This window comes from Crocodylus siamensis, chromosome 2, assembly GCF_052110815.1.
Source record: "Crocodylus siamensis isolate JL-2025a chromosome 2, ASM5211081v1, whole genome shotgun sequence".
Classification (NCBI taxonomy): domain Eukaryota; kingdom Metazoa; phylum Chordata; order Crocodylia; family Crocodylidae; genus Crocodylus; species Crocodylus siamensis.
The window spans coordinates 136719342-136731762 of NC_143396.1; the positions used below are offsets into that span (position 1 = coordinate 136719342).

At 43.0% G+C, this 12421-nt stretch overlaps 1 protein-coding gene across 2 annotated transcripts; it reads left to right on the forward strand.

Moving 5' to 3' along the window:
* Positions 1-924: 924 nt before the first annotated feature.
* Positions 925-9930, forward strand: PPP1R3B (protein phosphatase 1 regulatory subunit 3B). 2 transcript variants are annotated; one of them, XR_016440842.1, is made up of 3 exons: positions 925-1089; positions 6005-7248; positions 8889-9930. XR_016440842.1 is itself a non-coding variant. In XM_090036892.1 (2 exons), exons 1-2 carry the CDS (start codon positions 1076-1078, stop codon positions 6894-6896), a joined length of 906 nt encoding a protein of 301 aa, XP_089893018.1. In that variant the 5' UTR covers positions 925-1075; the 3' UTR covers positions 6897-9930. The 2 variants fall into 2 exon arrangements, 1 of the variants encoding a protein (XP_089893018.1); XM_090036892.1 differs by having other exon boundaries at positions 6005-9930.
* The last annotated feature ends 2491 nt before the right edge of the window (positions 9931-12421 follow it).

Here is a 12421-nt window from a genome sequence, read left to right on the forward strand (position 1 = left end):
TCATCTCGACTCCTGCTTTAGCTCCCTTGAATTAAAAACCCATCAGTCAACTCAGGCTGGAAAAAAAATGTGTCTAGTATAAGCCTGCTCAGTCACAAGACTCTGCTCTCCCATAACTAAGTTTAGCCTCTGCTATCTACACCCACACTGACAGAAGACAGTGCAGGGGAGTTCTTTAAATGCTGGATTGTACAACCAACAACCCTCAAATGCTTGATTGTTTGATGGGCTCAAGCAGGCCCGTTATGGCCCCCTCATTCAGTTCAGGTTAGCTTTCTGTTGAGCGCTGGCAAGGATTTCCCGGTGAAAGTAAAGGCTCCCCTTCCGCAGCCTCAAATGTAATGCTTTTTATTTTTTGGGGGAGCTCAGCGCAGGCAGGGCTGAGGAAGAAAACTTGCCTATGTCACAGTGTTATCAGCAAACGAGGGGTGAATGGGAAGGGAAGGCAACTGAGGCTCTTGAAGTGGAAGGGAGAGCTCTGAAGTGCCGGACTGAGGAGAGGAGTCGGTGGCAGAGCTGAAGTCTTTGATTAGACCAGCTGGATTTTGTTGGATCGACTGTGTGGCTGGGACAGAGGCAGGCAGCCTTTCCAAAGCAGACCCAAGCAGGGAGCTGCCCCCCCGCGGCCCTGCCTTCCTCCCCGCGTTGCTTCCACCTTGTGCCTAGGAAGCGAAGGCGTTGCATTTTGGGGGAGCGGAGGGAGGATTTTGCCTTCGCCCTCGCCAAGGGGCGGGTGCAGGGTCCCCCTCGACTAGGGTAGGGAGGGAACCAGCTCCCCTTCCCCGCGCCGGCCTGCGACGTGAGGGACGGAGCCGCACAGCGAGGGGGCGTGTTCCCGCGCCTCCCGGGCGCAGCTAGGCTGCTGTCCACGTGCCGGGCTGCCGGGCGCTCACGCGGAAGCCGGCCTGCCAATGGCAAGCCGGCCGAGCTTGAGGCGTGCCCATTGGCTGCGGCGCGGTTCCATGGGTGGAACGCCCGGGCGCCCTTAAGAAGTAGGGAGCGGCCGGGCCGCTAGTCTCATCTGCCGCTGTAGCACGTCGGGGATTGGGGGCTGTGCCAGGCCCCCGCCGGGCCAATGCATTGCACCAGGTAGGAGGGAGATAGGAGCCCCTCCGGGAGCTTGGGGCAGCGGGGTCCCTGGGGGCGGCGGCGATATCCACCTTTGTCCCAGGCTGGGAGGGATCAGCCTGCTTTGTGGGTTGCGGGGAGATGGCTGCCCCTGCGCCCCTTGGGCTACATCCCGGTCTCGGAGGTCTCAGGGGAGTGGATGGGTGTCCTCACTGTGTGTAGCCCTGTCTGCAAAAACTTTTTCCAAGTGTATGTGCAAATGAGGGGGAAATGCAGGAATAGACTCCATCCTGACTCCCAGGTTGAGGCTGTGGCAGTGCCCTGCAGGACTTCCCTCAAGGAGAGAGACTCCCACAGAAGTCCCTAGACCCCTGACCCTCCTGCCCTTGCAGCAGTTTAAAGCAGCTGGGTTTATGGTTTAAAGGGGGGGAAATGGGGTACAGCAGCACTTTGCTTGGGATGATTTCAGAAAGAGCTGTCTTAACTGGAGTGCCCATATAAGTACAAGGGGTCTGAAATGTCAGCAAAACATGCCAGTGCTCTCCCCACTGAGTTCTAGCTCCGCTCCATGTGAAATGGCTGAGAGGTTAATCCCTGAAATGGGAATACTTGCTTGGACTTAAATACATAGGCTCTGTGGGGCGTATCTGCAATGCAGACCACAAGGAACTTGCCAAAAAATGGTACTGCAGCTTGAGTGCATGCCAGTTTTTGGGGTTTTTTCTTAAACTGTAGAAAAAGGGAGAAGACAATTCACATGGCACCCGGATCCACATCTGCCTAGGGGTTTTTATTCCAGTGCTTAAAAGCTCCAAGGCAGCCCTGGGTCCCAGTGATAAGCACTCTGTTCTACCAAATTAATTCATCCTTGCAATGGCGAATACCCTGCAACTGCTTTTTTTAAAGAGCAAGTAACCAGTCACGTAAGTTCCACAGATTATTCCATCTTGCTCTTGAGTCCAGAGCAAGCTGTATAACTAGGGGTGGTAGCAATCTTTTCTCTGGAAATGGGGTAAGCATGTTGTCCATCTGACCTGCCAGCAGTTCTTTATATGAATGATAGGTGTTGCCTTTCTCGGGGGGGGGGGGGGGTTGTTTAAGGGATTCATGCTGTTGGCAACTCCTTCAGAGAGGCACTAGCTTGATTGTTCTCCTGGATTGCAAACGCAAGTGGTGGCTAACAGAGTTTCAGAGTTTTACCTCTCCCCTTCTGTCCTTGTCAACTTGTTTGATAGGGAGAGAGATTGGGAAGTCTGCTTATTATCTGCCATGTAAAAGAATGGTTTGCCACTTCTGGGTCCTGCAAGGTTCATTGCTGCTTCTGTGTTCTTTAGTGGTTTGTGGTGTTTCACCAGGCATGCCTGGGGAGAAGGCTGGCAGTAACCCTTCTGTATGGGACTCTTACTGATGACACCTAGTGCTATCTCCAAGCTTCACTCCTGGCAGACAGACTGATTCTCAAGCCTAACTGCAAGTTGCATCCAGAAAGCAGCTGCCTTGGTATTGCAGGCAGACCATGTTATGGATGAGTCTTCCTTGAGGAGGGGCACATTCTGCACTGTTGGAATTGTTTATGGGTTGGAATTTTTAAAAAATTTGTCGCCTTAATTTGTGTTGCACTGGTGGCTACTGGTCCTCAGCAGTTTGTACTGGGCTCTGTAGTTAGCCCACCTCCAGAGATCCTGATCCAAGGGGGAGTGAGGGTGTTGAATATTTTTATTACTATCTGATTTCAGCTGTGCAGTAGAGTCCTAAGACAAGCTGAGAGGGTTGGAAGGAGGATTTGTGTGGAAGCTAGCAGCCCTGAAGGCTGTCCCAAATGACAGCTAACTTACCAAGTGGTATCAAAATAAAATTTCTGAAAGTGAAACTGTGTTCCTTCTTCCAAGCCAGGACCCAAAATAGCTAAGGCAGTTCATGCTCTTTAGCCATAGCCATCTACCAAGCAACTTGTAATGTATTTCCAAACCTTTCTTTAGCTAGTCCACCTGCAGTGTGTTTTAAAGGTTGCTTGTCAGTTCTTGATGCTGTATCAGTCTTTTGCAAGCAGGTAGGACAGAAAGCATGAGGTGAGAAACTGTCTGGATCTGCACTAATGAACAAATAAAATTCTGACATTTGTGATGGGCGAAGGCATTGAAAACTGGACAGAAGACCTTCAGACTTGAAAAATGATGCCATCAAGTTGCCAGTGTTTTTAAATATCCATCTTCACATTCCTGTAGATGGATGCTATTTTTACTTTCAAAACTGATTCACTGGAAAGAGGCCTATATGACATCTTTCACTTCACAGATTTTTAAACCCCCTTGTTTTTAAATTTGATGGAACTCATTAATGCTTGTCTTGAGCTCGTGACCTACAAGCAAGGCAGAAGTTTTCCATTTAAGGTGGTTCAGCAGAGCCCTATCTAATCATCTTGGAACTTCTGTAGCCGATGCTTCCTGTTCAATCCAGAGCAAGAAGTCTCATCCAGGTTTATAAAATGTTAGTTGAAAATAGCTGTCCATTTTATGGGCTCAGTGGCTTGTCTTTATGATTAACATAAGATGTTGCCTGAACTTAGGCTTTTGATTCTAACTTTATAAAATTAAGTTTCTTCTAATATTTAATACAGAAGGCATTCGTATATTAACTGGCTAATTGAGAATTATCACCACGAACTTTGCTCCAGTTCCTGGGATGTGCTTAAGTGGTAGGGAGGCTTCACTGTGATATGGCAGGACCCTGAAATGTGGATGGGGCTGGTGTAGATAACAGGGATTGTGAATATTTGAGGCTGTCTTGCTTAGCAGAAGGAAATGACCTACATAATAATAACTGTGAGTGTGCATAGAGGCTTGGCTAAAACACACACAGTGGAGCAGAGGGGTGGAGACCAGGTGGCTCTGGCAGCCTGAAACTTGCAGTTCTTACAAAGCTCAGGCTGCACTGAGGACAGACAGGAGGAGCTACCTGCTGCATTGCATTTCTGTATGTAGGCCTGGCCACACTCCAGGTAACTAGAAATTCTTGTTGAATGCATCTGCTGAAAGAAGTATTTTTCTGTGTTTCTGCTAGTATTTCAAAATACAAACCTGACTATTAATCATTAACCCATAGATACCAACTTGAGTTGATCAGAAGAAGATTCAATGAAAGTTGTTTTGTTTTTTAAGGAAAGAATCTTCGTTTTAAATTAACTATAACTTGTTTTGCTATTGGTTTGTATTCTTCTTGGTTTGCATTCTTCTTGACTTGGGTAAGAAAATCAAGTTACCTTGGCAAGAATCTACCAGTTGGGAACAGTGCAGTGTTATAGTAATTGCTGGAGACTGCTTCAGAGCTCTTGCCATCATTATGAGAGAGAATCAGAGAAGAGTAGAAGTTGTGGCTATCCCCTGAAATGCTTTAGGCATGTACTAGGCGTGGGAGACACCGCTAACTGGAATAATGTTACATGCGTGTTCTGAGAACAAACCTCCCCCAATCCTAGGCTACCCCAGCTCTGGATAGGTGGCGTTGATTTGGGGTCCATAGTTCAGCCAGTAGGAACTTGGACCATGTAATAGGAAGTACATGGGAAGTAGGAAGATATGACACAGGGGGGCTGCAGGAAAATGTGGCACAGGGTGAGGCGTCATCTCCTGTTAAAGAGATTTTAGCTTGACAAAGTCCCTTTGGCTTTAAATGGAACCAAAGTGCAGCTCAGAGGGACATACGCATATGCTCTTCCGTATAGTCTGGTGTTTACAGGAGGTGTGACTTCTGTGCTGACGTGAGAGGACTTTCTGTAGTCGTTTCTGGACTGGTGCTAAAAATGACACTTTGTGAAAAGCTAATGACTATTTTAAGGGCTAATATTGCCCTAGATCATAGACATACAGTAATACTGTAAAGAACAGGGAAAATGTCTTTCCAGTTCTAAGCCATGTGTGTTTATGGTCTTGGTTGCCTCTGGCAATACAGTATCAGACCTTTGAATTTCATTCCCATTTACCAGTATTTCTGTCCAGAGTCATTAGGGAAGTGAGACCTAGGACTACAACCAATGAATGCTTTGTTCAGCACTATTCTCCAACTCTTGTTTTGAAAATAAACTACTGAAAGTCATGCCAGAAAAACAGAAGGCAGGAAGCATATTGGAGTTAACTGTTCACAAATGTGGGGTGGATACCGGATTTCTTTTTCTTCTCCACCCCAAAAAAAAAAAGATTCTAAGTAGTGTTTGCAAGTGTCAAGTTATTGTAAAGGGTAAGGTTCATAATTTCTTCTTGGTAATAAAAAAACTGCACTCCCATACGTATGTGACTTCTGATGAAATAACCAGTTCCTGTTTCATTTCAGAGAAACTTGTGACTGCCTGCTCAGTTTGTAGGGGGCGGGGAGGAAGGAAGCAATTGACTACAGTAGAAGTAGAACAGTAACCCATGTATTAAGTTTGTGCAAATAAACAAATAAAAATGCTGAAATTTACGCTCATTTCTAATGATTAGTGATTTTGCTGCACTACATTCTGCAAAGGTAAAAGAAAGAGTATTGATTGCTGCTTCAAAGTTCAATGTGCCTTGCTTTTTTTCTTTTAAAAAAGTGACTAGCTGTGAAAAGTAGAACAAACTTCCAGGTCCAGTAAACTTCTAAATGTTTTAGTTGATCACAGGTCCAGAGCAACCTTTTCATTCTTGCCCTTGCTTGGCAAGTGTTATGATGTCTGCAATGAAAAAAGATGGAAATCAGCAGCATAGAAAAACCTGGCTCTTCTCACTGATGCGATCAAAAGCATGGGGAAGTGCAGGAAGATCTGGAAAACTTGTGCTGCAGCTAACTATCAAATTGAAATTACTATGTCCTGTATTGGATCTATAGAGTGTTTGGTCTTGTTTTTATCACCAGCTCATTTTCCTTTTGAGGTAATATTTTAATTAATAAAAACTAATGGTTTCCCCCCTTCTTTCAGAGTATTGGACTACTTTCCTCATCAGCCAAGAATGGCAGTGGATGTAGCCATGCAGCTTTATCTGTGCTCCTCCCCATTGAGAAGAGAGAAGTACTCCTATAAAATAGCCCCAGAGCTAAACAAGCCATTGCGTCCCTGCCTTCAGTTGAACAGCAAGACTGAGCTAAACAATCCTGGAGAGGCAACTACTGTTCTGCAGGGAAACAAGATGAAAAAGAGGGTGTCATTTGCTGACAGCAGAGGCTTGTCCCTGACAGTGGTGAAAGTGTTCTCCGAGTTTGATGACACATTGGATATTCCATTCAATATCACAGAGCTAATAGACAATATTGTGGGTCTGACAACTGTAGAGAGAGACACCTTTGTCTTAGATTTTGTGCAGCCTGCTGCAGACTACCTGGACTTCAGGAATCGTCTCCAGGCAGATTCTGTCTGCCTTGAAAACTGTATGTTAAAAGATAAGTCCATTGTGGGCACAGTGAAGGTGAAAAATCTTGCTTTTGAGAAGACTGTGATGATAAGGATGACATTTGACACCTGGAAAAGCCACACAGACTATCCATGCCAATATGTCAAAGACACTTATGAAAGTTCAGACAGGGACACATTTTCCTTTAATATCAGCTTGCCAGAGAGAATTCAGTCCCATGAAAGAATGGAGTTTGCCATCTTTTACAAGTGTAATGGGAAGGTCTACTGGGATAGCAACAGAGGCACAAATTACAGGATCGTGCAGTCTGAACTGAAGTCTGCTCGGGAAGTGCGGCAACCTCAGGATGACTCTGACTTTGCAAGTGCCTTTGACCAATTTGGGAGTCCTAGGTGTTCCTATGGCCTGTTCCCTGAATGGCCTAGCTATTCAGGTTATGAAAAGTTAGGGCCTTATTATTAATGTAGGTAACAGTCCCAGTTCACTAACTCTTGCTGTCCTGGCTGTGAGCTTGGGAGATGGCTTGAACATGCTGATGTTTGCAAGTGAGCTGAAGAAATGACACTTGACATGGCTCTGCAAACCTTGTTGTGGTAAAGCAAGATGACTGGAAGTCAGTGATCACAGTTGGGTTTAATGCCATCTAAACAAGTGTCTTCCCCCTTTCTCCACCCCTCAGCTAAGTACTTGGCTCTCAAACCCCAACAGAATGGGAGATCTTGTTGAGTGTCTCTCCAATGCTGCTAATCCTGGTCTGTATAATGCTGCTAGTCTCCTCCAGCCAAACACTGCAGTGTTTGCATTGTTTGCTTAGGTATGTACAGTAGTAAGGTTTGGTTACTGTGTTGCACACTAGTGTTATTACAAGCTTAATTTATATCAGCTGGGTTGGGGTTTGTTTGGGTTTTTTTGGGGGGGTTACTGTTTTTTAAACTATGCTCTAATATTTCTGTAGCACTGTGCAACTTGGCTTTGCTAACGCTTTCATTTTACAAAGGCAATTCGTGCTTGACAGGAAACAGTAAGAGCAAACTAGCTTGCAGCAAAGAGAAGACACAAGTGACCTTCTCTCTCCTCCCTCCCCTTGTTCCTTTGGCTGGATTCTTTTAGCCTTAGATGGACATTTTAGAAATTATAGTGCAACTGTGACTAAAAGGGAAAAACAGCCTTGCTCTGTGCTACATTTAAGAGAGAAATCTTTATCCTAAATGGAGACTTGGTGCACTTGGTCTCTAACTACTCTAGGAGTTTTATTAAAAACTTTTTTGTGTAATAAGTGGAAGGTAGGTTGTTTTTTTCCTTCCCCTCCTAGTAGAGCTGTCTGTAACCTTGTTACTCTAGGGTAACCTTGTCACTCTAGGGTTAAGTCTTTGACTCAAGTCTTCCAAAGTCCTTTCTTTTCTTTTTAAATAAGAGGAGGTAAAAGATCCCCATTCTGTTGTCAATACATGTTACTATTGACTATTTGCCTTATCAAGCATGGGGAGTGGAGTAGCTCCTGTTGCTGGCACTAAAAAGTCTGTCCAGAACTTGGTGCCAACGGGTTCATGCATAGTATGTGAATATTTGCAGGTTTCTCTGTGGGTTAATGTGATAAACCTCCTCCGCTGCTTTCTGCCATGTCTGTCAAGATGATTCATTACTAAAACTAACTTCCTCCTGTGGTGTGAGTGCCTTGGCTAAGAACATCTTTCTTGAATGTAACCACAGCTGTGACTTGAAATACATAAGTTTCTGAAAGGTTACTCCTAGCTCTCTGAAGGAAAAAAAGTTTTGGCAGTCTTTTTAATTCAAGCCCAGAACTGTGGTGCCCCCTGGTCTCGCACTAGAAGGAGTGTGTAGCTTTTTGTGCATAACTTTCAAACTGAAATGGGTTCACTTGGTAGAAGAGCAGACTTGCACAGAAGACATGCTTCGTTGTCATACCTGTGTCTTGTATTAAAATTGTAATAGCTTTCACAACATTAATCTTGTGCATACATTTCCCTTCAATGCTATTTTGGTAAGAAATGGACTTCTGCTCAAAAACGGGGTAAGAGAAGGATGGACTCTAATCCAAGAATGAACAATAGTTCTCTCTAAGGCATAAGATGGCATCATTCTTCCACTACTGAAAGGGAGATCTTGTTGCTACAGATGGAGATCCTTGACTCTTATTTCAGCATTTAAAAAAAAAAAAATTCAAAATTAATCCCATACTGCCAAGCAGGATGTGGCAAAAATACTCACTGCAATCATTTAAACAGCTGACTTGCTAGTCAAATGAGAGAACTTTAATTTATATGTTTAAATGGAGTAAATAAAACAAGGTTTAAAGGTATTTGAAGACGTTCAACTTTGCTAGTGCATAGCTTTAGCTATGTGATGCTAATGTTGGTGTGCTTGTGGAGAAGCAGATGTCTCTTGCTATTCTCCACAACTGAAAATCTCATCTCTCTCTCTCTTTCCAAATAGCTCTTCAGTTTTTGGATACCATGGTACAAAGTACTTCTCAACTGCCATACCATAACTGAGGAGAAGATGCACCCAACTTGTAATAACATAGTTATGAAAAAACAGATAGCTCTTGTAGGGAGAGAGCATCCTTTTTTATCTTTACATCAATAAGGGGAGGTTGGACAGCATTTTTATGCTACAAATCACTAACTTCAGGTATTAAAATAGCTGTGTGTATATATATGAAAACCAAAGTTCAACAGACTTCTTCACTAGTTTGGAAAAGCTTTTGTGACTTTTTGAGAGGTTAAATAAAGACCTTCATAAAGTTGTCTTTTGTAAAGACCTTCAACCAAGCCTAACTTAAAACTATGTTTAGACTGCAGAAGCTGGGCACAATAATTAAAGGGTTTACCTTGCCTAGAATTTAGAAGTGTGGTGTTAGAGCATTTTAGACAATAAACTAAAAAAACTCAGTGGAGTTATGTTCTAATACTACCTAGAAATAACAGTTAAGTCAAACCCAGCGGTCTTATGAGTCTCTAATGCCATGGATAGTGGTGTGCTTTTATTTCCCTGTATTGGCATAATTGAGGAGTTTGTAGTTCCAAAGAAATGGAACCAGCGTATACTGTTGTACATAAAATGCATAAAGCTGTGATGTTAATGCCATACAAATCCAACATTGTGCTGGGAACTGACTCTGACCAGTGGTGGTCTTTTATTTTTATTTTTAAGGTAATATCTTGGGTCCTGCCCTGTTTCCCTTCCCTGCCTCCCCCCTGCTCCAATCCTTGATCCTTTCCTTCTGCCAATGTGAATGTAGAAAGAGGACAGCAGTCCCTCAATTCTATGTCTGGAAGTGCCTTGTGATGATTTTGCATGTTTGTTTGTTTGTTTGTTTTAAATATTTTTGTACACGACGTTCAAGGTAAAATGCACTTTATATATAATCACAAAATAGTGGACTAGCTATCTTTTTAAAAGAATGGTTTGTTTTTATCTGAATGTGAAAATAAAGGTTGAATAAAAAAAGTGGCAAGTTGGCTCTTTGTTAGGATATCTCCATCAATTGCCATAGGAATGGTATACTCAACAATGGTATACTCAACAAATAGCTGCAAACTTTTGGATAGAGGGCAATACACATTAGTCACTGACTCTGGCTTACAATGGAATGGAATTGCTTTCTCACTGATTTGGTTGTCACAGTTTACACTTCTGGGAGTGTCACTTTGAGGACTTTTTAAATGAATACAGCTAGTTGAGTTAGTATATAGTCCAGCAAGACAGACCTGTACAGTGTAAGTCCACTAGCTAATCTGGGAAACCTATTTGTTACTCAAAGGATGGATTGATTGATTGATTCTTTAGCTTTGAAAACTTTTCTACTTTTTCCATTCTGACTTTCACCAGAGGATTCTAAACAAATAGCAATCAATTACTCTTTGACTTTTTTGCAGTTACAGTAAAACTACATGCGGCCTTTCATAGAAGGAAGTATATGATGTTTATCTTGCAAAGTGACAGTGTCTGTGTGCACTTTTTTCTAAGTGACACTGGGCATAGTATAGCTAGGAAGGAACAATCTTTTCAGGTTTTTCAACTCTTGCTCATAAATTTGTTCATCTCAGTCACAGTGAGGGCTTGCCTTCCTAGAGAATGGACATCAATTATCCCAAAGTGAATTCTGGTTATCTGGACTGTTTCCTTGGTGTAAATTAGTTCATCAATGTTGACAGCTCAGATGGAGTAAATGGCATGATACAATTTACTTGCCACAGCAGATGCCTGCATTTGATAATCCAGGTGGCCTGTTCTGTGCCAGGAAATGAAAGTAACAAGAGCAGATAACAAACATCAGCTGATTTCAGAGTTGGGCCTAGAGTCTGTTGGCTACTGTTACTTGGGGTCTGCCTCTGTTTTTCCTTTATCTAGCACAGGGGTGGCCAACCTATGGCATGAGTGCCACAAGTGGTATAGGGCACATAGTGATTGGGGAAGGGACAAGCAGCACTACAGCAGAAGGCAGAACAGAAAATCAGACTGTGTACAGGGCAGAAAGAGTGATAGATTGGGCAGAGAGCATAGAATAGGGAACAAAGACAAGCAGCATATTGAGTAGAAGAGGGGGATTGGGATGGCATTTGGGAGATTGGGCTAATTTGTGGCGCACTTGCCAAAAAAGGTTGGTCCTCATTGATCTAGCTCTCCATACTCTGAAGTAAGAGCACTGAGTGGGTGTTTTCAGGGTTGCGGTTACAAATGCAGGAGATAACAGAATTTCAAGTGAAATGAGAGGCATCACTATGTACCCTATATCTCCAGGTTTTTTGCTGTGACAATTATTTTTCAGTCGCATGTTTCAGTTGAAGCTTGTTTGAAAATCTACAGCTTGTATGAATTGGGGGGTTTTTCTGGGTAGTTTGTTTGGTTTTTGGTTTTTTTTGGTTTTTTTTAAAAGGTATTTCCCTGACGTGTACAGGTATTGATGTTAGGTCTCCAGTCAGAAAGGGTCTTTGCTTTATAAACTGATTTGTTGAAGCTGACTTATGACATGAAACCATAAATAGAGCCCTGATCTTGGAGATTTACACCATGAGATTGCAAGGTGAAAAATATTGGCTCTGATGGCAACTGACAGCTCTGCTGTTTTGCTTGTGGGTAAGAATACCAATGACATCCTGTTTATAATCCTTACAGATTATAAAATTTGAGCTCCTTAATCCAGGTAGGCATTTTCCAATCTGGTTTGGTTTGAAAGATGGGGACCAGTTTCACAATGAGATTGAATACAGTGTCTCTTGAGCCAGCAGATAGCTTGTCTTTGCATAGAAACAAAATATTACAGTTTACAATGTGGCTATTTCTAGCACAATTTGAGACTAATTTAAATATGGGTGGTAAATATCTAAACTCACTTGATGTGTGGTTAGAGCAAGCGGAGACCTTTTCAAGAGGGGATTGCCTTGACAAGCCATCCACTCTTTCAGTGAAATAAGTAAGCAGGAACTGTCGGTCAGTTATAAAAACTTGGTAAATTGCTAGAAATAATCCTTTGTAGCCCAGTGATCTTCCTTTTTAAAACTCTGAAGCCGTAGAGAAGACTGACCTGCCTTGTAAGTTCACCTGCAATAATAATGTGACAGGAAATAGGTAGAGTTAATATCCAAATGTTTGCATCCGTATGTCAATTTTGTAAAAACATAGCTCTTACCAACAGGTGAAATCACTTTCAAAGACTAAGCCCTAAATACTTGATTATTGTCTTCTGCACTAATGGGGCTGTCTACATTGCTGTCTTTAAGGTGGTTAATGGTTAGAAATGTAGAACTGGAAGGAACAACATGAGCCAATCCTGTCCCCTGCTCTTGCAAGCATTCATGTGTGTCCATGAGAACATCTGTTCTGGCCTATTTTGGGCACAAGGCACCCCATGACAAACCTAGCAACTGTAGTGCAGACAGCAGTAATCAAAAGAAACTGATGCATCTTCAGGAAAAGTGGGGGAAAAACCATGAGGCCACAAATGCCTTGATCTAAGAAATAGT